At 38.0% G+C, this 27,932-nt stretch overlaps 2 protein-coding genes across 4 annotated transcripts in view; one reads left to right on the forward strand and one right to left on the reverse strand.

Moving 5' to 3' along the window:
* The window catches only part of cnksr1 (connector enhancer of kinase suppressor of Ras 1), a 30,062-nt gene extending 5,448 nt beyond the window's left edge, over positions 1 to 24,614 (reverse strand). The window contains exons 1-15 of one of the 2 annotated variants that reach the window (XM_077559314.1): positions 24,410 to 24,614; positions 24,074 to 24,284; positions 21,563 to 21,720; positions 18,616 to 18,818; positions 17,579 to 17,663; positions 9,307 to 9,351; positions 9,099 to 9,218; positions 7,677 to 7,736; positions 5,876 to 5,941; positions 4,309 to 4,437; positions 3,998 to 4,116; positions 1,784 to 1,911; positions 1,496 to 1,671; positions 314 to 347; positions 49 to 224 (exon numbers count right to left, since the gene is read on the reverse strand). In XM_077559314.1, the coding sequence (XP_077415440.1) occupies positions 49 to 224; positions 314 to 347; positions 1,496 to 1,671; positions 1,784 to 1,911; positions 3,998 to 4,116; positions 4,309 to 4,437; positions 5,876 to 5,941; positions 7,677 to 7,736; positions 9,099 to 9,218; positions 9,307 to 9,351; positions 17,579 to 17,663; positions 18,616 to 18,818; positions 21,563 to 21,720; positions 24,074 to 24,125 (1,551 nt within the window). In that variant the 5' untranslated portion in view covers positions 24,126 to 24,284; positions 24,410 to 24,614. Of the gene's footprint in view, positions 1 to 48; positions 225 to 313; positions 348 to 1,495; positions 1,672 to 1,783; positions 1,912 to 3,997; positions 4,117 to 4,308; positions 4,438 to 5,875; positions 5,942 to 7,676; positions 7,737 to 9,098; positions 9,219 to 9,306; positions 9,352 to 10,754; positions 10,818 to 17,578; positions 17,664 to 18,615; positions 18,819 to 21,562; positions 21,721 to 24,073; positions 24,285 to 24,409 lie in introns of those variants that run through there. The other variant, XM_077559322.1, reaches the window with a different exon arrangement.
* The window catches only part of rps6ka1 (ribosomal protein S6 kinase a, polypeptide 1), a 52,699-nt gene continuing 48,714 nt past the window's right edge, over positions 23,948 to 27,932 (forward strand). The window contains exon 1 of one of the 2 annotated variants that reach the window (XM_077559336.1): positions 23,948 to 24,300. In XM_077559336.1, the coding sequence (XP_077415462.1) occupies positions 24,124 to 24,300 (177 nt within the window). In that variant the 5' untranslated portion in view covers positions 23,948 to 24,123. The remainder of the gene's footprint in view (positions 24,301 to 27,932) is intronic. The other variant, XM_077559344.1, reaches the window with a different exon arrangement.

Here is a 27,932-nt window from a genome sequence, read left to right on the forward strand (position 1 = left end):
AACTGTCATAGTGTAAATAAATAGAAATAACTCCTGATGGGTTCGCACCTGTTGGCTGTTGTACCAGTAGAGGGACGGCCCCTTGAGGACGAACCAGAAGCGTTGCCACTTCTGGGCGATGAAGACGCTGCTCTCCTTCCTCTTCTTCCACAGCCAGCCGTCGCAGTCGGGCAGCACCAGCTCCCGGCAGGACACGCGGCGTCGACTGAGGGCCGCCGTCATTCCTGAGATGGGATGAAATCAAAATTCGCAGTTTTGGTGATACAGGCGGGATAGAAAAACGGATGGAGTTTGGTATCTTCTCAAGACATACCTTTGGTAGAACTCTTCTTTGTCTCCTGGTGTCCCTGTGATTATATCAAAAATGGACTCAGTATGATCATTACAATTGAAGAAAACGGTGCGGTGTGTGTGTTTCCTGTGTTGAAGAGCAAGCGTGCTAATGCTAGCAGTCAATGCAAAATACATTAACAGGCTAATTGAATATTAGCATCATGTTGCGGAAGTGATATTCCTTCAAATAACGACTCCGGTAATATAGCAAAACACAAAGGCATTCGTGCTAAATAATAATAAAGTCAAATCATGACTTTCTTCTACTCTTGTATCTTAATGATAGCGTGTATCTCCAAGCACACGCGGCACTACACTGCCCCTAAGAGGCCAAGGCGCACACAGCAGAATCAGCCAGTATTTACATTTTTTTTTTAAATTGTATTTTAATTTGGATTATTTGAATATATTATTATTTTGACTATGATACTAACTTATTTTTGGCTGTTATAATAATAATAATAATAAACTTTTTTACTGCCAAACGTTATCCAAAAAGACGACCTCTACATTCCCAGCCATTTTGAGCATTCAAGGCAATCAGAATATTGTGTGCTATGAGTACATAAACATGGTGGATACCAAATGAAAGATTGGATTCCATTCTTGCAGTACAAAAAAAAAAGTATGATTCTTTTTTATTCCATTCTTTAGTAATCACCATTTGAAATCAGGTAATTTGAGTGACACCAAGCGAAAATGGAAAAAATAAGAAGAAAACAAGCTTTTTTGTGAAAAGATACATTTTCTGCAGTGACTATTTTTTGTTTAATGGACGCTCTGAGAATTAGATTTAATGTGACAAACGCTTTGATCATTCACGTCATCCTTGAAAACGTTCTATTTCCTAAGATTCGCCATGTTTTCATGTAATTTGATGCACGGGAGCCCATTGAAAAGAAACAATGCTGCCATCTGCTGGCCATAGTTAGTGGGTGTTTTTGGATTTTCCAACCCCATTCACAAAGCAGCACTGCACAAGATGTTGCGCTGCCCATTGAGAAAAAAACTAAACAAAACGTAGTTGATGTCAATTGACAATATTTTAACATTTTTGGCAGTAAAAGAGTTCATCAGGATTTCAAATAAATCAAAAATAATCATGCTTGTTATTCCTTCCGCAATTGCCCGGCCCTACCGTCTGGCGTCGTCGTTTTCTTACCGTGTGGCCCACCATTTCAGGACAGGAACTGACGCTCGCTCTCTCCTGGTTAAGCGCCTGCAGTGAAGAACTTCGGTAGAATTCGAAGGGTGAAGCGCTTCGTGGCGACGGCGAGCGGTCGCTTCTCCAGTTGAGGCCCGGGGAAAGTCTCGATCCAGCTAAACTTTCAAACTCTCCTGGAAAAAACGCAATTGTAGAGATGTTAGCTGTCTTTTTTGCGGCCTACTTGGGGATCATCAGAAAGGATTCGTTGAGGAAAGGACAAGTGGAGTAGTAGGCTCCTCCTACCTGAGACTGACAGTGACGATGGAGCGCCTTGCGGAGTGAGCCTGCCTTCGAGCTCCTTGTCGGCAGACAGTTCGGACTCCTCTTGTCCCATAGGCTCCTCGGTCACCTCCGGCCCTTGCACGGCTCTCCTGTGCAGCAAAACCACAACATGGTGAGTATAAAGGATATCATTAATAAAACTTTGGAACATGTTGTTCTTCCTCGCCTGGATTTTCATCCCTCCTACTACATCCATTTATCAGAGAGCATCTGTTTTCCGTCACCTCTCACTATCTCATCCAGTCACCTCCATTACTCCCTTTCCTCCTCTTCAGACCCATTTCTTTTCCCTCCTCATCCGAGTCTTTTTTGCATGTATCGCAAACTCCCTCAGCTATTCATCTTCCAACTCCTCTCGCTTTCCAGTCAGTCATGGCCCGTGGGTGTGCGGGGTGGAATTTACGGCATATGCACTATTATTTCACCTACTGCGTCCTGGCAGATGAATGAGGTTCAAGTGTTGCTGGGAGGTTCCGTTCTAACAAGTAAATAAATACTTAGCGCTTCCATTAGCTAACGTGTGTACTGTACTGTCTGTGAGATGACATTACTGAGCTAGAATTGGCTTTAAACCTCAAGTAGCATACGCCTAGCTAGCTCAAATAGTTACAACATACGCAGCTATATGAATAGTTTTTTAAGTTTGCTGGCTAGCTACTTGTTATTTTGTGAATTTTAGTACAGGGAACGTTCATATTTGCAGATATTTTGAGGAGCTTCATTTAGCCAAGCCATAGCCTTGTCTAATATCTTTCTTTTTTTTGTCACTTTACTGTCTTAGCGTTATTTTAGTTGTTTTAGACTTGTAAAAAAAAAAAAAAAAAAAAAAAAGCAATGATGATGACATGTCAAATCGGTAAAATTACCGAATGAACAATACTGAGCTCTCCAGGGGGAAAAAAGGAAGGAAAAGAAAAAAAGACTAATTCAAACTCAACCTGTACTCTTATTTGATTGGACAGCCAATTTGTTAGTTCGCTGTTCAACATTTTTGGTCAGGGGAATGCAATGAAAGCATCAAGAGTGTCGAACATATTATTGCGCAATATAAACAAAAAGAGAAAACATAGAGATTAGTTTGATGAAAAAAGCAAGTATAGATGACATTACTGAGCTGTAACTTGGCTTTCAACATCAGGTAGCATACGGCTAGAAGCAAGCTAGCTCAAATAGTTTAACCTACGTGGCTAGATTGACAATTTGCTAATTAAGTTAGCTGGCTAGCTACTAGTTATTTTGTGAATTTTAGTACTGTGAACGTCTGCATGTTCATGGTTTGGAATTTGTCAATTTGTAGATATTTTGAGGAGCTTCATTTAGCCAAGCCATAGCCTTGTCTAATATCTTTTTTTTTTTTGCCACTTAACTGTCTTAGCGTTATCTTAGTTGTTTTAGACTTGTAAAAAAGAAAAGAAAAAAAAAGAGCAATGATGATGACATGTCAAATCGGTAAAATTACCGAATGAACAATACTGAGCTCTCCAGGGGAAAAAAAGGAAGAAAAAGAAAAAAAAGAAAAGAAAAAAAGACTTGTAATTCAAACTCAACCTGTACTATTATTTGACTGGACAGCCAATTTGTTAGTTCGCTGTTCAACATTTTTACATTTTTGGTCAGGGGAATGCAATGAAAGCATCAAGAGTGTCGAACATATTATTGCGCAATATAAACAAAAAGAGAAAACATAGAGATTAGTTTGATGAAAAAAGCAAGTATAGATGACATTACTGAGCTGTAACTTGGCTTTCAACATCAGGTAGCATACGGCTAGAAGCAAGCCAGCTCAAATAGTTTAACCTACGTGGCTAGATTGACAATTTGCTAATTAAGTTAGCTGGTTAGCTACTAGCTACTACTGGCTACGTCTGCATGTTCATAGTTTGGAATTTGTCAATTTGTAGATATTTTGAGGAGCTTCATTTAGCCAAGCCATAGCCTTGTCTAACATCTTTTTTTTGTCGCTTTACTGTCTTAGCGTTATCTTAGTTGTTTTAGTCTTTACTCAACCTGTACTTTTATTTAACTGGACAGCCACTTTGTTAGTTCGCTGCCCAACATGATAAATGACCATTTTTTGGTCAGGGAAATGTAATGAAAGCATCAATATAAACAAGAAGGGGGGAAAAAAATAGAGATTATCTTTATGAAAAAAGCAAGTATGATTAAGTTTGTTACCTGAAAGACAGAGACCGGACTGAAGCTGCTACCCTCTCAAAAATGGAGTGCCTTGGATTGTCCTCTTCGCCCTCGTCTTCCTCTTCCACTGAGCTCTCGTCTTTGTAGTAGTCCTCCTCCTTTACACAGGGTTATCAACACAAACCCAAGTTTGTGAGCTAATTAGTTAGTTAGTTAGTTACCACTATTTATAGGGACTAATCCCAAATTTACATTCTTAATGGGAATTAGGGCTGGTGCATTTTAAGTGCAACGTCAAATTGAATTTGCAGCACAACAGAGTGATTCGAATGTATGTGTCCTTGAATGACCTGCAGCGATGAGGAGCACTGGCCCGGACCTCTGCGACACAGCGAGCCAGAAGACCTTTTTATGACCAGAGTGACGCCGCTGGGATTCTCCTGTAACTTCTTCACGAGGTTAGCCCTGCTCCAGCCTACCTAAAACAATAAAACACACATCGCAAGGACTTTCACACAGAGATTCTGCAAAAGTGAAGATCAGGAATTTGGCACAGTCAGGGAGGGTATTAACTTCACATCACCTCAAATGGCCGGGTAGACTTCACTACCACACCCCCTGTACAGTAATTATTATATTATTATAGGTTGTGAATGTTATAAAAAGACTGCTTCATTCATGACTTTCACATTTCGTTTTTTATTATTAGTATTAAAGTTCAGAAAGTGTCTTAATATAACTCCACTCAACAGTTAGGAATGTTAAAAAGCATGACATGCATCTGTGGTTTATTAAACCGCACATCACAGGACTTATTCTTTTCAGCTTTTACTAATAGCAGTGGTTAACTCATTTGTATACTTATGGCAGTAAAACATGTTTTAAAGGGGAAAATGAAAATTTCTTGACAACAATGTGTTATATGTGACCTCACTAGTTTCAACATGACATTCTGATTAGTTATACATTTGTGGAATATGAGTTATGCAGCAAAATCCAGCTGTTTTTATCCATCTCAGGGAGCGGCCATTTTGCCCCTTGCTGTCGACTGAAGATGACATCAGGGCTCAGGCAACGGCCAATCACAGCTCACCTTTTTTTTTTTTAAGATGAGCTGTGATTGGTTGTTACCTAAAACCTGAGCAACTGTGATGTCATTTTCAGCTGACAAAAAAGTGGCAAAATGGCCGCCTTCTGATATTGATTAAAACTGCTGGATTTTGCTGCTTAACTCATATTCCACTAACTCAATATTACTTCATTCACTGCCATAAATTCATTAAAAAAAAAAGATTATTAAAAATTAGGGGCAAGAGGCGATTAAATGTTTTTAATTGTAATAAATCACATGACTTCACTAGTTAACTCACAATTAATCACAAATTATATATGTTCTAAATGTGCAATAAAAAAATTATAGGTTTTCATACTCTTGTTAACAAAAGTAGAAAAATGTTAAACTAGTAGAAATAGTTCAAATGAATTTTTGACGTTTATAGCCGGCAGTGAATGAATCAAAAAAGAAAAGAAAGAAAATATTATAAAAAATTCGGGGCCTCAGGCAATAAACGTTTTAAATCGTAATTAATCGCATGACTTCACTAGTTAACTCATGATTAATCACAAATTTTATGTACAAAACTAAATGTACAATAAAAAAAAATCTAGATTTTCAACAAAAGTGGAAAAAAAATTTAAACAAATATAAATAGTTCAAATGAATTTTTTTACGTTTATAGCCGTCAATGGCAGTTAATGAGTTAAACAGAATACCATATTTAGGCTACAGTAGTGGGGCTGCATAGAACATATTATTGTCAAGAATGTTTTTGTTGATTTCCCCCTTTAAGTGCCATTTCTAACAGCGCCTGTTCCCTTAATATGATTTTATGACCATACAACCTGTGCAAAACTCACCACTATCTGGTTGTTGACTTTGATCACTTCATCTCCAGCCAAGATCTTTGCAACATCACTTGAAGGCTAAAGAATTATGCACATAGAGGACAACATAAGAGGAGCACAGTAGAGAAAGTAATGAATGGTAAATTGACTGCTAATTATATTACTCATGCTGTCTAGTGTGACATCAGAGTGTTAAAATTGAACATCACTAAACAGGGGATCACAGTTTAGGTATCAGTAAAATAATTAATAGGCTATTTTACATAACAGATAAGTCAGTGTTCTTGTTAATTCACTTTATAATCAAGAAAAAGTGCTCAAACAACTCCAAGCAGTTTTTCAAAAGGTCATAATTGGGATAAATATGAGATATTACTTGTTAGTTTCACTCACAGGAGAGATCTAGCTAGCTGTGCTTGTACCACCTGATGCTCATTAGCCCCCGGCTCTCAATCACGCCGCTGTTTACTTTACACGTTCAATTAGTTTTGGTTTTCTCTGAAAACAAGTGGGCTGATTGTCCATCATTTTGATTACTTTCTACCAAAGATAACGTCTAATAGACATTTGGAACGAGAATGAACCACAGTGTAAAGCTCTGCAGAGTGTAAGGTTGAACAGTAACTATGGAAACCGCATATCATGTATATATGGCTTTTATGTCACTGATCTATGTAGGGCACATCCTGGGGAAAATGTATGTCATTTTGCGGTCGTGAAAATGACACCCCAAAACTAACCCCCCCTTTGGAAAGTTAGAAAAAAAATAGCCCTGATATCAGTTACACCAGGGGTGCTCAAGTTCGGTCATCGAGAGCCCCTATCCAGCCTGTTTTCCGTGTTTCTGTCCACTAACACACCTGATTCGTGATCAGGATCGTTATCAGGCTTCTGCAAAGCTTGCTGATTAGCTGATCATTAGATTCAACTGTGCTGCGCGAGGGAAAACATGGAAAACAGGCTGGATAGGGGCTCTCGAGGAGCGAACTTGAGCACCCCTGAGTTACACCGACTGACAAGAAATTTGGCGCACGCGTTTATAATTACGGGACTCATGTCCAAATTAGAGCAGGAAGTCGGCCATTTTGGTTTGACGAAGCCATTTTGGGTAACTTCCATTGCTCGTTATTCTGTCCAACTCCTACTCGGGAGTTCGCCAGTGATTCTAAAATGTGATAGATTTAGCACTATTGGTACGTGGGCTCCATCTTGTGATACACAAAAGAATCATTGAATTAAATAAAGATATAACTATTAAATTTGAAACTGTACATTAGAAAGAACAAACAAATAACGTTTTACCCTAAATTTGGCACAGTGTTAATGTTCAAATTGTTCATAATGTTAGTGGTTGGACTTTTTTTCTCTCAACTTTGTAGATTTTTTGTACCATATTTGTAAAGTACAGTTCAGTTCTATTTAATGTACAATATAATAGCATTCAATGTTTAAGGAGTGTTTATCTTTAAACATTTACCTTGGTACAATTTGTATTTACATTTCTACGCAATACATTTTAATTGAACCATTACTTACCATTAAAGTAATTTGTTTTATTATTTATGTATTTTTTTGCCGATAATTCACATCTTTATTGTTGAAATTATTATTAGACCAAAAAAGAAGTAATTGTATTTTTTAATTATTGGCTAGTTCAATCAGTTATCAGATTTTATTCTGACAAATGTCAGAATTGGCTTTTAAGAAAAATCTGTATTGGGCATGAGAAAAGTTGAAATGGATGGGAATCTATCTAAGGCTTTTGATGATTGTTACAATAGTGTGGTTTAAGTTCCTGGAACAACAGTCTGACCTCTGCTGCATTTCCGGTCACATAGTGGTTACTGGAGCCAATGGATGTAATCTCGATGCCCTGAGACAGACAAAGACAACGAGGGAGAAAAAAAAATCTCACATAAACACACACGCGTGTGCACAAGCACACGAGCACTGTTCTGTCATCGCTGTGTGAAACATCGATGTCTGTCTCCAGATGTATTGACGGCTCGCTCCGTAATTAGCCATGAACTTGCTCTGATTCGTTATATTTAACCATAGGAGCAAACTAATCTCACCCTGGAGACACAATCGATATGTTTCACATGGCTACACAAAGCAGATTTTACACTCATTGCCAAATTTCTTTAACTGCTTTTAACACTAAAGCTGATCTTTATCGCAGAAATGTAATATCAAGGAATATTCCCATGTTGAATGCTTGATAATAAAATTTGATATAATTAAGAATTCTTATTACAAGTTATTACAATTGCTGCAATTTTTTGTTTCCTATTCATCTCTATTGTACTCATGAAAAACATTTCTCTCTGTTCTAAAGAGAAAATTAAACAACAGTTCCTGGTGAGAAGCTGATGTGGACAATAAGTAAAAAAAAAAACCATTATAAATAAAGTATTATCAAAATTTAAATGGATAAATATGCAAAGCACGGATTAAGTAAAATCATGAAATAAATAAATGGGGTGTTCATAAAGTTACAATTAAACAACTAAAATCATAAAACAAATTTAAAAAAAATAGTTTAAAATATTAAATATTTACCAATATACACAATATATTGTCTAAAGTTTTAATAAAACTATAGGCTAATATAAAATAAATATCTCTTTGTCAAATTTTTTATTAAAATAAAATAAAATTATTATTATTATTTTTTAAAACAAGTATTTCTTAATTAAATTGAAAATACAATACACCGTAGCTAAAAAATAATGTTAATAATGTAAAAATAATAATAATAATAATGTTTTCCACAGTGTCTATGTTAAAAGTTTAAATGACATTGAAATAATTCAATACAAATCTATTTTTTGACATTTTTTTTCTAAAGAGCTTCTGTACGGTACAGATTACAAAGAGCAATCAGGAGTGCTATTATGATCATGTAGCAGGTGAGCCTGTCAATTAACTGAAAAGGGAAGGAAAGTGAACCGAATAGAACCAATCCTTTGAATAAGAAAAATAGCGTGAGAGGAAAAGAGGCAAAAATAATTGCTTTGAGTGCATCGGCTGATGCGCAGTGTATTGTTCATCCGGTAGACATGAACAACCTTGAGTTTGAGAAAAGAAGCAGACGATGACGTCAACTAAAGCTGAAAGCACAGAAAGATTTAAGACCGAGGAGAAAGAGGTAAGTTTGGTGTGTTTGAAGGTCACTGTGATGGAAAACTTCAGATGGGCACAATTGATAATAATAATAATACAAAAAAATTACCAAGTGTTCTCCTGGTGAAGCGGGCACCAGGTCGACGCTCTCTAGCTGCGTGGTGTTGGTGAGTAAAGCCTCCGGCTTGCAGCTCAGAATCTCGTCGCACACCACCACCAATTGGCGACACTTAGACGCAGACATTTTAATATAATCATTACATTTAGAAAAAAAAAAAAAAAAGGGGATGAAAGAGCACAAGATTGAAGTGACTTACCACAGAGATGATGTCCTTTTCCTTCTCGTAGACGCTTGTGCGTTTCTGTCGAATGGGTAAAATGGCACACGGTCAACATGTATGTCATCCAATATTGCCGATTGTTATTGATAACGATATTGATTGGTAGAGCTGTGCGGAAATGGGACAAGCTCACTTAAAAAAAAAAAAAAATCAGGACATTTCCTGTTTACACCATGAATCTGTCACAGTGATTTTATGGTCAAGTGGACCACGCTTGTATCATATTTCCATTTTTTTGTCATACTTCTTCCTTCAATTGGTGTGTGCGTACCTTGACCATCTGGGGGCATTTCAAGACAGACAAATTTCTCAACTACATCACTAATTAGTCAGTGTTCACAAATAATTCTGAAATAAAAATAAAGATTATGCCTTTGAGTATGGTCTGTCGACACACACACACACTAAAAAGAGAATTGTTGAACCAATTTAAGATTAAACAGAGAATTGGTGACCAACTTAATAAAATTGCTTGGTGGTAACACTCAATTGAAAAGTTAATGTATTAAAGCAACACTAAGGAATTTCAGTTTATGTTGATTATGGCGGTGCCATATGGACAAAAGCGGTAATGTTATCCCTGAAGGAAGACCACATTTCCCATGAGGACAAGCGCATTGTTTTGTTTTTAACTCATGACAGCAGGTGAAAGCCTGGCCAATGTTGATCCTTGACTGTCCTTTTATCCGGGTAGCTTCCCTTTTTTTGTCTACTCAAGACAAAACTTTTCAGTTGTTTTGCAGCCTCTGCCAAGAAAGCAGTAATCGTGCGTCGACATTCAAATTGACTTCCGTCTTGGTAACGATTGGTGAAAGGGGGGACGTAACGTATGCCATAAAGCATTTAGCACATTTGTAGTTTTTGTGGGTGGCAGTGTTCCGACCATCCTCCTCAAAGTTGCTTTGTGCCAGTAATTAAAAAAATCAGGCTATGGCAAAGGTACCATTCAACTAGTTTTAAGTCGATGTTTCATCAGAAGAGTTATGACAATATTTTATTAAGGTTGAAAAGTTTCTTAGTGCTACTTAAGGTTTAATGAACTCATAATTAATTAAACTTAATATATTCACTTTGGATTAACTTAATATATCACTTTGGATTACTTTACAATCGTGTGTTACCACTTAAAGCAATTTATTAAATTGGTCAACAATTCTCTGTTTAATCTTAAATTGGCTCAACAATTCTCTTTTTAGAGTGCATTGCTGTACCGTTTATGTTCAAATATCCATTGTTTCAAAAGGTAACAACATCGCTACATAGATACTAACTGTTAGCCTGTGTGACTATGGAATTTCTTCTTGTATACAAAATAGCATCTGCTACATGAATGCTAGCATACATGCTAGCATTCATGTAGCAGATGAATGCTGCACTTTATGGTTACTTACTTGCATAAAATCATACCCTTTACAGTTACTCACTTTCATGGCCACTGCCTAAATGCGGCTTTTAGATGGACAAAGAGATGGAAAACATGAAGGAAATGAGGAGGATAGATGTTTACACATTAGATAAAACTCCCAAGTGCAACAGCTTTCGCAATCTCCTAATGAAGTGCTGATTACATAAAGGCTTGTGAAGGGCACCTTAATCTCTGTGAAATTGCAACAAAGCAGCCACTGTTGCAGGATTTTTTTTCTTCTCAAACTAATTAAACATTGTGGTAGGACCTGTGACAGCCAAGAGGTACTTGTCCTTTTCTTTTGTCTGTTACACTGACTTACACTAAATGTCAAAAAAACATTTCAAGAGATTTCATTCAGGACTAACACCGTTTTCATTCCAGCATTTAAACACTTGACATTACACAACATTCACACCTGTGACTTGAGAAGATTACGCTATTTTTTTTTTTTTTTTTATATAAACACGTCACATCTGCCACAGCAGGAAATGACTAGAAACTGTTCTCACATAGTGACCATGACGAACGAAAGCCTGCAGCATGTTTCCACATTGCTATTTTTTATCTCGTGGTGATTACTACAATTTGACACCACTCGGGGTTTGAAAGATATATTTTAGCACCCGGTTGACTGGTTAAAAATGTTGATGAATACTTTAAAATTTAAATAACACGAAGACAAAATAAACGATCAAATTCCAAGTTTTGCCTTTTCCAATAAAACTGTATGCTAATTCACCCGACTCTCTCATAAATGAACAAAGGGAAGAACAGTGAATGAGTAATAACCAACTCCTTGCTCTAAGCTGCAGTTAAGAAGCAGTAAGAAACCTTTAGAGGTGAATTTAAGCCCGTATTTATTTTCTTCATCAAGGTCTCCTCTGATGTTGTGTTTAAAGGACCGACTATTTGGGTGAATTAAAAAGAGAAAGTATTGTGCTGTGTTGAGTCGCGTGGCACGATGTGTGAGTGCATGTGTGTATGTCTGTGTACTGAGTGCCTTTGGCCCAAAGCTGATCTCTCTCTGTGGTCGTCAAGGAAACAAAGACAAGCTATTATGTGGGAGTATGGGAAAATAAAGCAACACATGGGAATGAAAAGACAAAAAAAGCTTAATTCAGATATGCAAAACATTTGACATACATTGTTTTTTTCTTCTTCTGGTTTTACAGTGAAAAAAACAGTGTCGTAAGCTTCCGTTCTGTCTCCGGGAGCAAGTTTACATTCATCAAATATTTTTTATTTGCCAAGCAGGTCAACAGCCGGCTATAAAAAGACTCCTGCTTCCACCAGCTTCTCGTTTTTCCGCGTCACTGTTTGACTTAACCTCTGTAAAGGTTACACTATTCCAATTTCAAACCTCATCTGATTTTTTTAATACACAAAAATATTCATAATAACATCAAAGGGCTAAAATTGTTTAAAGCAGCAGTAAGTTTTTTTTTATTTTTGCATTGTATGCAACTGACCAGTTAAATTAACAATGCAACGTCTGTAAAAAAAAAATTAAAAAAATAAAATAAAAAGGAGGTAAGCTAAGAGGTGTCTTGTCCTGGCTAGTCCACCAATATCTAAAAGTAGGTGATTCGGGGTTGCCATGGTGATGACAGCTAGGCTCGTCTCCTTAGAGTGGAAAACTTGAAATTGGACCAACTTGGAAATCACAGGACATATAGACAATCATTCATTCACACTCACATTCGTATGGACAATTTAAAGCCTTTAATAAATCTACTGACATTTTTGTCTTTTTCCCTAAGATGCCACGAAACGATGCCAAAGTCGACAAAACACCCATTTGGTCTCACATTCACACCTATGAGCAAATTGGATTTTTGTTTTTGTATGTTCTCGTAATAAGAGAGGCAGTCGGAGTACCCGCAGAAAAATCACATCACACCATCAGATCCACATACCTTTAAACGTAAATCCTCCAAATAGACATATGCGTCGGCATCCAGGTTCAAAGTTCACACGTCACCCTTCCTTGTGCGTTTCTCTACTGTCCGAGCAACTCCAACACAGCCTCAACTCAATCCACAACAGGCTCGCCGAGCGCTGCGACAACGTGCAATAAAGACCAGCTGACTTCCTATCGTGGTGGCCCTCGGGGCTGGTGGGAAGCATGACAGCGCACACACTCGACCTAACAGGAAATAAGAGTCCTTTCTTTGATGTCAAGCATGAGAAGCAGCTCTCCTGAGAGCCGTGACTGATAGAATTCTGTGCTCCTGATGGGACCCGTTTGTAACGCTTATAGGAACACGCGAGATTCAATATTGCAAAGAATGCCGCCCAGCAACACTCCATAACCACATACTGTACACAATGAATAGGGTTGATGTCGGCGCGCGGTGCCCTAAGTGCAGCGTGAAAAGGGCTTTATTCGTTTTGTTTCACTTCAAGTGGCAATGGCAATAAACAGCTTGAAGTAAGCACTTGGCCTCTTGCTTGAAAAATTATTCACTATTTGCTGGTTGAAGATACAACATGGACACCTCACTGAAATCAACAGGTGGTGGGTTCGCCCAGCAAACTTGCAGCGGTGCCTTAACTGTGTGCTAATATTTCACTAAAAATGAGACTGTTCTCTCGATCATAGTCTATCCCAGGGGTCAGCAACCTTTACTGTCAAAAGAGCCATTTTAGGCCAAATAAATAACAAAAAAAATCTGTCTGGAGCCGCAAAACCTTTGAACATTGTGATGAACAAAACAGTATAGGCATAGTAATTTTTTGCCTTTCTTCTTTTGTTTTTGGACATTTTATGGCCTTTTCTTTGTCAACATCTTTTCCTGCCTTTTTGCTGTCAATTTTATGACATTTTTAGCAATTTTGTGGGCATTTTATGGTCATTTTTGGAATTTCTTCTTTATTTATTTATTTATTCTTTTCTTCTTTATTTTTTTTATTTTTTGGGACTTGTTTTGTTTTTAAAATAAATTTCCTGACTTATTGTGATTTTTTTTGTACATTACTCCATATCATTTTCAAGTTTTCTTTTGTTTTGGGACATGTTTTTTTTCCCTGCCTTTTTTATAATAAATTTTCAGAATTTTGGGGAAATTCCAAATTCCAAAGACATTTTATGTTTTTTTTCTGCCTTTCTTTTGTTTTTGAACATTTGATGGTTACTTTTTGAACGTTTTCTTTTCTGCCTTTTAAAAAATATATTTTTCAAAACTTTTTTGAGCAATTTTGTGTAAATGATATGGTAGTCTTCTGTTCTTTTGGACATTTTATGGCCACTTTTGGGACATTCTTAGGTATTAAAAAAAAAAACTTTTTCATCTACCTTTCGTCTCTTTCTGACAACACAAATTAGACACTGGCGTTTTTTTTTAAAAAAAAAATTCTTAAATCGTTAATTCATTCAAAGAATATTTTATCTGAAAATTTAGAATAAATGTATGTAAAGAAAAATATCGTCACCCTCTTAAAATAATTGCAAAATGGATGCAAATGGTAACATTTCTTGTGTTTCCGGAAAAATCTGAAAAATGACCAAGGCGATTATTTTAAGAAGCCGTCGATGTTTTATGTAGCTACACCCATCTAAAAAGACAACTGCTAACGTTTGCTGACAAGCAGCCTTAAATCCTTACGTCAGCTGTCAGCGAATTCACCAAACGCCTTCCTATAACAATGGCAAGACCGGCGATATATTGTACTGGTTGATCAATAACTTCTTTATTGTAAAAATGAACAGCTAATGTCGCTAAAGAAATACTGTAGTAGTAGCAATGCTTTTGTATGGTTACACAAATCTGTGTCAGAGATTTAGATATTGCTCATAGTGCACTGAGCAGTCAGAAACTTCAAGACACAAACATTTCCATTTCGTGTGCAATCATCAAATTGTCCTGGCTGCTATCACTGATAAACTCTTGCAGCAAAAATAAACACAACAAAACCTAATCCTTGCTGTGAAAATCACAAATCTGAAACTGAAGCTCAAGAAAAGAGAAGCGCATAGAGTACGCTAATAACCTAAAACATGGACATGCAAACACATACATACAAGAATCCGAAACAGGAAGCGCATGAACAATGGGGCGCCATTATCATGGCGTACAGTGACTTATCATGAAGTTCTGATCTCAGCAGTCAATCAATTTTAGCGCATTTCTAACATGTGAGTGGAAAACATCCTCTGAGTCAGCTCCATTTCTCTCCTTCACATCGCTGGTCAAAAAGATACTGTCACTGCACGCCAACACACTCATGCTCCTATTTTTGACATCAGGTTGTTGTTGTTGTTTTTTTTAAATGTTTCACCTCGTTATCGGCTGCATCATCATTTTTACAGCTGATGCAGCCTGGAGGGACCAAATGAATCAGCAGTGACAAATGCTTAGGTGATAGCAACAACATCCAGGTTTGATAAATTACCTGTCAGGCCGCTATACATCTGCTACACTCTGTAAATATTTGTTCCTTGTTGACAATTTCTTTGTGAAATTTAGAGCCTCAATCAGCCTATGAAGTGTGTTTTAGAAATGTGGGAGGAAACAATGCAAGCACAAAAAGTTTTTGTTTAATTTTAAACTTTAATTCATTGTGAGTTCATTATAAATTAATACAATGTTAATATATTACTTATAATTAATTTTGAGTTCATTAAATTTAATATATTAACTTTGGATTAACTTAATTCAATTGTGCGATACCAATTGAAGCCATTCCATTAAGTTGGTCAACAATTCTCTTTTGAAGAGTGTAGCGCAGTAATTATTATGATACAACTTTGAATGTGCAATGATGCAGAAATGCTCAAAGACATTTTTACAAATATGAAGAGAGCTGAAGCTACAATAATCAATACAATAATACTGTCAAACATGGATTTGCAAAATTGCTGGTTTTGGGGTGCATATTTCAAAGGCACTATCTAAATGCCACTGTAACTTTATGCACAGTTTGAACGATAACATTGCACTGACATATGTTTAAAATAAAATTTGTACCTATATCAGTCCGTCTTAACTCATTCAATGCCATTGACGGCTATAGACGTAAAAAAAATCATTTGAACTATTTCTATTATTTTAACATTTCCCCGCCCACTTTTGTTAACAACAGTATGAAAACCTAGGAAAAAAATATTGTACATTTAGAACACATAAAATGTGTGATTAATCGTGAGTTAACTATTGAAGTCATGCAATTAATTACAATCAAACAATTTAAATCGCCTGACGCGATTTATAAAAAGAAAAAAATTATTTTAAAAAATTAGGGGCGTCAGGTGATTATTTTTTTAAATCGTGATTAATCGCATGAATTAACTCACGATTAATCGTTAATTTTATATCAGTTCTAAATGTACAATAAATAAAATTCTAGGTTTTCATACTCTTGTTAACAGAAGTGGATTTATTTTTTAAACTAATAGGAATAGTTCAAATAAATTTTTGACATCTTTAGCCGTCAATGGCAGTGAATGAGTTAAATAGGGTGGACAGGCCCCCTCTGAGCTAAGACCTAAGGGACCATGTTTTTTTGGTTGTTTTTTTTGCCGTACTAGAATAAAGTGCAATTTTACATCCACTACAGTAGATGGCAGTGGCACTCTCATCTCACAACAATTTTATAGACAAATTATACTATTTATAGTCACAATGGAGAGTTGGTGGTGTGCGAAACATTTTCTAATTCCTGCCAATTTTAATTCAATAAAAAAAAATATGCGCGTACCCCTAAGCCAATGTACCAAACTTTGAGAATCACTTATCTACATTATCTATGTAGAAGCCGAGTATTATCCACAAAGCAGAGAGGTAGCAACACATTTCGAGAGGTAGCAACAGTACCTGCTATGCCGGGCTGCAGTCCAGAAAATCAAATCAAATGCTGGTCTTCCTTGCGCTTAAAAGTTTTGTTCGGTCCTAATGTCTGTCAGGCCCAAATGTCCCACATGTTAACAGTCTCTCCTTCCTGCTGCTGTGTTCACTACAACATACTCTCCGGGCAGTCAAAAGTCAGTAAGCAAGTCACTGCGTAATCCCTCCTTCAAGTCCTCCTCCTCCTTTTGAGTGTCAATAATAAGTCACTGGCTCGTTCACCCACTACCATCAGGTACAAGAACACATTCAAGCTCATCCCTTCTACTTAGCGTTTGACATTCATCCTTTAAGGACATCGCTCTCTCATTTCTCCCCCACACTGAAAAACAAGCCCCTCTCGCCGTCACATGTCCGCTGTCCGGCCCTCCTCCTGCTTTAGTCTTCAAGGTACAAGCGCCTTCAAATATGCCAGGAATGTAGAGATAACGCATGTGAGGCAGGTTTAAAAAAAAAAAAAAAAAAGGGGGAGCTTGAGCTTTGGTTTCAGACAGCCATAGTTCCTCTATAAGGACATGCAAAAAAAAAAAAAAAAAAAAAGGTCTTCCTGTTCAAAAGTAAAACCAATCACGTTTTTGTGTCACGCATACAAGAGAACTGAAAAGTAATGATTAACTGACAGGCCGCTCAAAATGACAAACATGAGTGGAATGACAAACCCCCACCCCCCCACGCCCGATCTCAAAGTAATCATTATGCTTAAAAAAAGGGCTTAGGAAAAAATGTTATGCCAGACATACGCTTGCCTCTCACTCAAGATGTCAAGATGTATCACTTCAACATACTTCCTTGACACCAATTCCGATCAAGCCAGCAGCGCCTTCTGACATCATAGGGTATTTCATTAAGAGCACCAAAAAAAAACACAAGTAGGTGAATTTTTCAGTTAACAGTTGTCAAAATGTTAAATTAATAATTAGTAGGCTCCAGCTCACCCACAACACTAACGAGGACAAACGGTGTAGAAATTGGATGGATGGGAAAAAAATAGACAAACCTTTTGCGCAATCATCCCCAGTTCTTTGCACTGGCTCAAGATTTTCTTGGTAGTCGTGTGTCCACTCAGTTGGGAGAGCTGATACCTGACAAGACACAATCAAGTTGTACTCAATCATCAACAGCACGACATTTAAACACAGTAGAAACAGCAAAATGACTTCCAAATTATTCTAATTTCAAAATCATTATTAAGTGTTAGAAATGTCAGTTTAAGTAGCATTTTAACACTCATCCCTATCATACAAATATAAAGTCAGGTTAATCAGTAACCACCATTTCGCCACTTCCTTTCGACTGAAGATGACATCACAGTTGCTCAGGGCTCAGGCAACGACCAATCACAACTCACCTGTTTTCTGAAGCTAAGCTGTGATTGGTTGTTACCTGAGACCTGAGCAACTGTAATGTCATCTTCTGTCGACAGCAAATGGTAAAATGGCCGCCATCTGATAGTGATAAAAACGGCTGGATTTTGCTGCTAGAAAGATTTGTTTTATTTAATTTAAATATTTTGTATCTTTTACTTTAATGTTTATACTATGTAATTTTTTGCTACTCGTTTATGTCTCATGTCTACACCATTCACCGATACCAATATCAGAAGGCGGCCATTTTGCCGCTTGCTGTCAAGTGAAAATGACATCACAGTTGCTCAGGCCTCAGGTAACGACCAATCACAGCTCAGCTTCAGAAAACAGGTGCACTCTGATTGGGGATTGCCTGAGTCCTGAGCAACTGTGATGTCATCTTCCGTCCACAGCAAGTGGCAAAATGGCCGCCCCCGATATTGATAAAAACGGCTGGATTTTGCTGCATAACTCATATTCCACAAATGTAATATTAATCAGAATGTCATGTTTAGACTAGTAAGGTCACATATGACATATTATTGTTAATAAATATTTAAGGTTGACTTCCTTTTTAAAGGTGTTTTTATTACACAATGCCACTATTCTTACCAAAGCCTGACTCGGGTAAAAATAGCATTTGGCATACTGTGCGTGTTACAGTTAGATAACTTTCCTCTTCACTGACCTGTTCAGTAAGGAGAAGAGTCCTTTGGCGGAGGCGATGAGCTCCACCACTGCGTGTAGCACGCCGGTGGACAGCTTGGTGGCACTCTGACCGTCGTAGTTGTGGTGGCGCCAGCGACCCTGAATGCCCATCTGCAAGTTGTGGGCCACACTTCGCAGCTTCTCCGTCAGGCCCTGCAGGTTTTCCCCGCTGTCGCCGTATGACTGACAGGGACAATTTTACAGAGACAATTTGAAATCTTAAATGATCATATTACTCAAAGCTTTAATGCACTTGAAATGGTATTACTCATGTTCCAGATTTTTACATGCTTAGAAAAGACAGTCTTCTTTGTACTATTTACAAAATCACCTCGATTTATCATTCTAAAAGATTAGACATTTTTTAAGAAAAAAAAAAAACCCCGATAGCTTTTGTGGTCAGTGTGTCAGGTCAAGTTTTGTTGATAGGTTTGTTGAGTCAGTCTCGGGGGTTTGGCGGAGGTCAAGACACACACTCAATTCAAATGATTCGTAATGATTCACCCCTGCTTGGCCTATCTGTGCTGCAGGGAATTTGGTGCGCTCGGTAGTCTACTTGAGGCTGTTGTGATGGTACGTCGTGTGATTTCTTTATTATTTTAATCCCTTCGAGCAAATCAAGAAAGTGATCGGACAGATATGTGCAATAACGGAACATATGGTGTTCCACAGGGTTCAATTTTGGGGCCTCGGCTTTTTCATTCTATCGGCTGCCCCTTGGTTCCATCTTAAGAAAACAGCTGTGATTGTTTTAAAGTTAAGATGAGCGATGGGAGTCAACAATCCCTAACTGCATGATTTGCAATACCATGTTGAGCAATTCTAGCTACCTAGCAAAACTAAAGGAACATTTCAATAAGATGCATGAAGATGGGGAATACAAGAACGCTTATATGATATACTGTACATCTTTAATAAATATAATTAAATGACATAATAATTTAATCAAATGCAATTGCAAGAGAGCAGAACCAGTAGCATTCAGGATGCCCTCATTGGGGGTCAAGAGGTTTGTTCCAAACGGGCTTTGTTGTTACATATCAACCAGTGGCACTAATCCACAGTCAATGGCCATGAATTTTTCATGGTCTTATCCATGCTGAAATGACGTAATGGCGCACTCGAAAGTGTTCCCCCTCCTTCATGTGATGATTGTGAATGAGCACACTCACGACATGCCAAACAGGCGCTCTGTTATGTAAATAAATGCAAACTGTATAACCATGCAAGTGCCCCTTAAGAGACCGTTTCACGCAAGCGTCTGTTCTTAAAGCTTTACATAAGCGTTCACAATCATAGAAAAAGAGCCAGCATGAAGGCTCCTGTTAGCGATTTGGCAACGGCTTTAAGCTGCTTGAGCCGCCAAGTGTGGCATTCACTGGCTGCCACACTGCACTGTCTTGCTCAATGAGCCTACAAACACACTACTACTGCTTAAGTGGTATAAATAAAACTACCTCACAAGTGGTTTGGCAGCACTAACTAGACATTAGAGGATTAAAGCAGTGGTCCCATAAATCTGCATGCAGGTTCACTACAGGGACACCTGGCCATTACAAAAACAGGAATAGAAAATGGGGTTGAGGTCAGGGCTCGACCAAGCTCTTCCACACGAAGCTCATCGAACCATGGACTTTTTAAAGGGGAAGTCAACCTTAATCATTTCTTGACCATAATGTTACATGTGACCTCACTAGTCTAAACATGACATTCTGATTAATATTACAATTTACCCATCTTAGGGGCGGCCATTTTGCCACTTGGTGTCAACTGAAGATGATAACACAGTTGCTCAATGCTCAGGCAAAGACCAATAATGGCTCACCTGTTTTCTGAAGCTTAGCTTTGATTGGTTGCTACCTGAGACCTTAGCAACTGGGATGTCAAAATGGCCGCCTTCTGAATAGATAACAACTGCTGGATTTTACTCATATTCCACCGATGCAATATTAACTCATTCACTGCCATTGACGGCTATAGACGTCAAAAATTCATTTGAACTATTTCTATTAGTTTAACATTTTTTTCCACTTTTGTTAACAAGAGTATGAAAACCTAGAGGGGGGATTACATTTAGACCAAATATAAAATTTTTGATTAATCGTGAGTTAACTATTGAAGTCATGTGATTAATTACAATTAAAAAATGTAATCGCCTGACGCCCTAATTTTTAATAATCTTTCCTTTTCTTAAATAATCTTTTTTCAAAAAAAGAAAAGATTATTAAAAATTAGGTCGTGACTAAGTCATGCGATTAATTACAATTAAAACTTTTAATCGCCTGACGCTCTAATTTTTAATAATCTTTTATTTTCTTAAATATTCTTTTTTCAAAAAAAGAAAAGATTATTAAAAATTAGGTCATCAGGCGATTGAAAGTTTTAATTGTAATTAATCGCATGACTTAGTGAGTTAACTCATGATTAATCACAAATTTTAATATCTGTTCTGAATGTACAATAAAAACTTTTTTCTAGGTTTTCATACTCTTAACAAAAGTGGAAAAAATGTTAAACTAATAGAAATAGCTCAAACGCATTTTTGACGTCTAAAGCGTCAATGGCAGTGAATGAGTTAACCAAAATACCATATTTAGACTACTGGGGCTACATAGAACATATTATTGCCAATCATTTTTGGGGGAGGGGGTGACTTTCGCTTTAAGGACCTTGTTGGAGCAGAAAAGGGCAAGACAAAGTTGATCCACTTAAGTTTACAGGTTTCTAAAAGAAAGAACATGATGTTTTGCAACAAGATGTGTCGTAATTTCAGACAGTAAACGATTGTTCAAAAGCAGAGTGTTAGCACACTAGTATGAACATATGATATCTTCAATCAATACCCTCAAGACAAACATCCCTAGACTCCTTATCGCCATGGTCACATACTGTACACAAAATACACATGACTCCACTTCCCGCCTCACCAAGGAGCACAGCTTCTCCACGGCCTCGAGGATCAGCTCCTGGTGGCCGATCTTGGACACTCCCAGCCTCTCCAGGTCCTCCGAAGTCAATTGGAGAAGATCCACGCCGGAGAGATGCCACTCTGACAAGGCATACCGATGCAAGGGTGCGTCCAGACCTGGCAGCGGGACGCAGGAGATAGAAAAAGTCAGGCTTAAAGTGTAAATTAGCACCAAAAAAAAAACAAAAAAAACAGGCTGAGACATGCAGATGGAACATGGACGCTGTAAAAGGATCAGAGGGTTTGTGCTGGCAAACCACAAGCCTATGTACCTTTTACAAACCCTTGAAAAAGATATTGTTAAAGTGCTTGTTTATTCAACTATAAAATAGTATGCATAGTAACTAGAACATGGACTGAGGCATGGGACAACCAGTCAAGTGAAAATAAAACATTCACAAACACAACCCCATTGTTTTGCCTTAGAGAAGTCAATTTAGCTTAACGCTAACAAACAACGCAAAATGCCATTGACGGGCTAACGAATAGCGTCAGTCGCAGGGTATCATAACCCTTTAAGCAACTCATTTTCTAACACAAACAGCAGAGCAACACTAGACAGGCAAAATAAAAGTACTCACAGGCATATATTGTTTATCCTATGCGAAGATATTACTGCGATTTACTGAGGATTTTTGACTGACTCAATATATGGCTGTATAGTTCCCCTGAGTAGCCATGGTGAGCACACGAAAAGAAACATTACAATGACCATAGAAATTAAATAAAAATAGATTACATTCTATGTAATCATCTCATTATTGTATGTTTTCATAAAGTATATTATAGAGCGCTAATGTTTGTTAAAATTTGGCGGGTGACGCTAGAATAGATTAATGGCATTTCCATTCATTTTATTGCTGAAAGACGATTTGAGATACGGGTGTTTTAAGTAACAAGCGTGGTCACGAAATGAATTAAATGTGTATCTCAAGGCACCACTGTACTACAGCAAAATGTGGATTGTGGAGTAGTGAAGAATTAAGAGTGAGACATTCGGGTGTGAAGGGATTGAAGGGATTTGTGCGAGCGCTCGATTCCTCACAGGTTAATCCATCCATCCATTCTGGAAACTGGAGACAACCCCTGTGGGTTACCTTGGATTAATCACCTGTCAATCAGAGGTACTGCATGGTACCGATCCTCAAACCAACCCTACTCGCCTCAGTTTAGGCGGAAACTGACTATCGCTAGCAAGCAAAAATGGAGGGGAATGAGAGTTGAGACATTACTGTATTTTATTCTTGGCATAAGGAGACAAATATATTCTGAGAGGAGACTGCATGTTGCAGAAAAGTGGTGACTCTGGAGTGCATGTGCAATATCCAAAACTAAGATTGGAGTGTGACAAATCTATTTGACCCTTAAGTAAGCAGCACTACATAATGATATCTGGTCAGTACTATAAATACAGCAATATCGAGGACCGTGCACCGGGGTGCATTAATGATGACACATTCAGATAAGCAAGACATTGTCCTTATTTCAGAACATGGATGTTTTCGGTTCCGAGATATGGTAAAAGTGTTGTCTTCTGCCAGACTAAAAACCAACAGTTTATAATGTTCAAAAGTTTTCTATGTAATAACATTTTTTTAAAGGATTTCAGTTGCTTTTAGTAGCTATTTTGCCTTTGTTATTGTTTTGTTTAAGCGGGACATGTCAGTTCAGTTCTGATTATACAGTACTGTCACAAACTAGCATGCAGCAAAGTTGTGTCCAATGATATTTTTCCTTTACTATGTAAGGTAATAAAAGTGGAAATGTATTTTCTGAGCAGTTTTTTTTTCTTCCTTTTGTTGAACCAGTTGTCAAAATGGGTGTGGTATATCGACAGTAAAAATTAATTTATACTTAATTTGTATTGTCTAATTGGTAAATTGTTTGGGGTTGTCCGCTCCAAGAATCATTCGTGGCAAATTCAATGTGTTGTGCAAGCTTTCTGGCATTCAAATCTGTAGAAACATATATAGGTAAGATATATGTAGGCTACGTCATTAGCTAATTGTTTTTGTTAGTAAGTTCACAATGTTTGAGTAGCATGCAAGTCTATCTTGTTTTGTTGCTGTTATGACGTTACTTTTGTACATTTCGGAGTTTGTAACTTTTTACTTGATACTTCTTCTAAAGTATTTGTGTTTTTTATTAAGTAGCTTCCACGAATATGTGAGTACTACCTCTGGTTAATCACTTTAAAGAAAAAGCATGCCACAACCTACTCGCTGTAGTAAAGTTGTTGACATGATCAGAGCAAAAAACTGTTATGGCTTCTCTGGGCCACTTCCTCATTCCACCTCCACCTTTCACTTCCCAAAGGATTTGTGCGTGTGTGTGTGTGTGTGTGTGTGTGTGTGTGTGTGTTTTGTAATCGCCGTGCCGTGCTTCTATTTGTGACTCCAAAGTAGCTCGGAGGCGATCACAGCAACGAACGAAATCATGTACGGTAGGCAGTGGTGAGAATCGGGCTCACCTTGGAGCCACTGGCACACCGTCTCCTCGCTCCAGGCCGTAATCGGCTCCATGCTCGGCGCGCTGTTCCACTCGCTCGGTCAGCTTCCCGCCGCCTTAGCTGACGTCTACTTGGGCGCCGGGAGGCCGCCGCTAATGCTGCTTCCGCTGTTACTGGAGGAAGACGGGAAAGTGGCCCTCGAATCGGACGAGGAGGACGACGACTGGCACTCCTGCGTTCAGGTACAGGTGGGTGGGAGTAGGCAACCATACAAACCCTCTTAACCTCCCCTCTCGTTGTCAACCAATGTCGGCGTCCCTCCGCCCCCAACCACCCCCCACTCCCTCCTACTCTTACCTGTGGGCCGTCTTGTGTGAAGTAAGTAAGTACGAGTGTCTTAAATATAAAATAACTTTAGTAGAAGTAGAATACTGCTTAAGTAAAAATCTTAAAAGTGCCTGACGTCTGCTGTGCTTTAAGTATCAAAAGTATCCTTTGATTTTAAATCTACTTGAGTAGAGGAAGTAGAGATGGTGAAGCCAAGCACTTCCCAGCATGCTTTGTAAAAGTTGCTCTTTATATGCTTTGTCATAAGTGTGGCTGTGATGTCTTTAAAGGTGGAAGAGTAAAGGATCAAAGGACCATTAAGGGTATGCGTATAAAGGTTGGCTTAATGTGTGAGGCAGTCAGTTTGTGGAGTGTCTGGACGTGAGCTGTGGTCGATGGCATCTCTTAAAATGAATGTGCATTCTTTTACGGCTTGTGGGAATAAAACGAGTGAAGAGCATCAACAAGTGTGTGTGAAAGTGTTTATATTTTTTGAAGTGAGTTAGAATTTGATTTCTATTTTGTTTACTTATATTTCAAGGCTACCTGTACTGAATGCAGAACATTCAATTTTGAATAGCTACTGCCACCTGTTGATGAAAAATCAAACTGCACACACCCTTCTTTACGTACACAATGCGCACATGATGTCACATTCGCAGACAGAGGGCGGGAAATTCAAACCCGAAACCAATCTGAAAACTATTGGCCAGTGGCTTGCAGGAGTACCCATTGTGAACAGCTAAGGTATTTGTCTACTAATTCAAAGCTGTTTCAATAATAAATGGTCAAAGAAAAAGGCTATTGTAAAGATTATTTTGGCCAAATTGTTACAGAGAGCCGCTTTAAATTTTTACGAGGAATAGTTATGTTATTATGAGCATAAACTGTTTAATTGTTAAGGATTTCTTCAAGTTACTCAATAAAATGTCTGCTTAATTTTCATAACGTACTGTAGATTATGACTTAAATAATAGTAAAAAAAAAAATACAATAAAAAATACAATGTGATTCTTGAATTATAACTGTATTATGTTAATATTATGAAGTCAACTCCACACTTTTTTCTTTACAATAATATGTGCTATTTAGCCCCACCACTAGTCTAAACAAAGTATTCTGATTAATGTCGCATTTGCAGGAAATTCCATCTGTCTTTATACATCTCTGAGGGCGGCCATTTTGCCACTTGCTGTCAACTGAAAATGACATCACAGTTGCTCAGTGCTCAGGTAACAACCAATCACGGCTCACCTGTTTTCTGAAGCTGAGCCGTGATCTGGCCATAACGCCAGCCATTTTTCTAAACAAACTGAGAAGAAGTGGGTCGCGTAGCCAAAAATGGACAACTGAGAATATACACTGAACATATACATGCATGTTTTGGGAATATGGGGGGAAGCTGGAGCCACACAAGCACAGGGAGAACATGCAAACTCCACACAGGAAGCCGAGACTCGAACTCAGAGCTGCGATTAACAATTGCTTCACCTTTGTAAGTTTCAGATCCAAAGTTGGTAAATTGAAAAGAGACCTCAGCCCATTATAAGGGTGTACAAACCTTAGAAGTATGAAGCAAACACTTGAGTACCATACTGCCAAACGTAATAATAATGTTCACAACAAATATGGTATCCAAGTTGAATTCAAGATTTCTATTAATAGAAAATAGTACTTTCAATATTGTCTAATGTACTTTTTTAGTTATGTGTTTGAATTCATTCTCAATATTTTGTTTTAAGTATTTGTAAATAAATTTGACTAATGTATTATTCACATAAGTCATACTTATATTATTTGGTTAAATTGTACATGAAACATTTTTTTTAATCTCTTATTTCAGAATTACAATTTAGAAAAAATATATTAACATGTTTCAACGTTGAATATTGACGATTTACCGCGGTGCATCTTGGGAAGGATAACAATTTCACCTTTGCTAACAGTGGGCGGAGCCCCTCGCCATGAGACATCCGGGCATTTTTTGGCGCGCTTGGTAAGAAGCGGAAGTGAATCCACGGACGACAATGACGTTTTACTACCATAGTTCCGCCAAAGCATAGACACGATATGGCGAGTTGAGAAACGTTTTTTTCTTGTCTAATGTTATCTTTTGTGTAACACCAACCCACCCACCGCCCTCCCCACAAAAAACGCTCGCTTATTGAAAGTACGTCTCCCATCAAGGCAAAGGACAACACGTTCACGATAGAGGCTTCAAGGCGTTACTGAGCTGCCCTCTGTTATTTGGCACCCCCTGCCGTTTAATCCCTTTAATAGCTAGAACACTGAGTAACGTTGGAGCATTGTGCTCATACTTGTTTACAGAAGACATCTAACTGTTTGGCGATTTTGATGCATCATTGAAAATGTTCCGTATTCTGAGTCAGGAGTTTGCCCAGCCTTAAATATCTGAGATACAAACTCAAGTTCCAACATGTTGCAGAACACACCCAATACTAGACGCCAGATTCTTTATTACTGGAAGACATGAGAAGCTTTTTTGCAAAGGAAGCATAAAACATAATACTCTGTACAGTCTACAGTAGTACCAACAAGTATGACCACATTCATTCTAAGGTTTACAACAATTACTTTTGTAATCGGATGACACTTTTAGTGTCGCCCATCCGCCTCACAATTTTGAGGTTGAGTATTCGATTCCACCCACTACTGTGTGTAGTTTGCATGTTCTTGCTTGAGTTTTCTGCGGCTACTTCAACTTCCTCCCGTGTTTCAAAATCATGTAGGCTATGTTAGAACATGAGACATGACTGAATGCCCCTGACAGATTTAAAAACAAAACAAACAAACATCCTAACCTACCAACAGCCAAACATGATGGTGGTAGTGTGATGGTCTGGGGCTGCTTGTTTGCACGTTTGATACGACAATAATTTATTAAATATAATTTTGCAGAACCCCAAACTATGGCTTCTGGGCACCAGTTTGAGACCCGCTGCTATAAAAGATTAATGGATTGATCTTGGTCAAACTTAAATATGTTTGAAAAGCTTTTCGGTGGTCCACTGTAATCGTAGATAATGATGCAGCCACGCTTGTTTTCTTTATCCGTGGAATCAATCACTATTGTACTCTGCGACCTCACTCTCCTGCAGCCATTTGAAACACAATAACTCTGTTCATCACGACGCACCGCCAGCGTGACTTTTAATCATCGCAGTGTCTTCTTCCCAGGCAACTGAGTTTGGATAATCCCCCCCCCCCCCCCCCCCCCCCCCGCTCAATTTTGGAGCAGCTAATTAATTAGCATCTTGGCTGCTGCATGGTGCAGACATGGCCTCATTGAGCAAACCTGCATGGGACATTTACTGTACACCATAAAGCCTGGATGTGGTCCTTGTGAAATGTGAGCCATGCTGTGAATTAAATTTAGCACTGTGATGTATCACGCTGGGGACGAAACGTCACATAGGGCATTGTTACTTGGAACATTGTGTACATTCATCCCAGTGTCCTCTGCTGACTGTATGGTATGTTATGTTTTTAAATTTACATTTAATCCCATGAGACAAGCATCAGTATGATGGTT

This window comes from Vanacampus margaritifer, chromosome 1, assembly GCF_051991255.1.
Source record: "Vanacampus margaritifer isolate UIUO_Vmar chromosome 1, RoL_Vmar_1.0, whole genome shotgun sequence".
NCBI lineage: Eukaryota > Metazoa > Chordata > Actinopteri > Syngnathiformes > Syngnathidae > Vanacampus > Vanacampus margaritifer.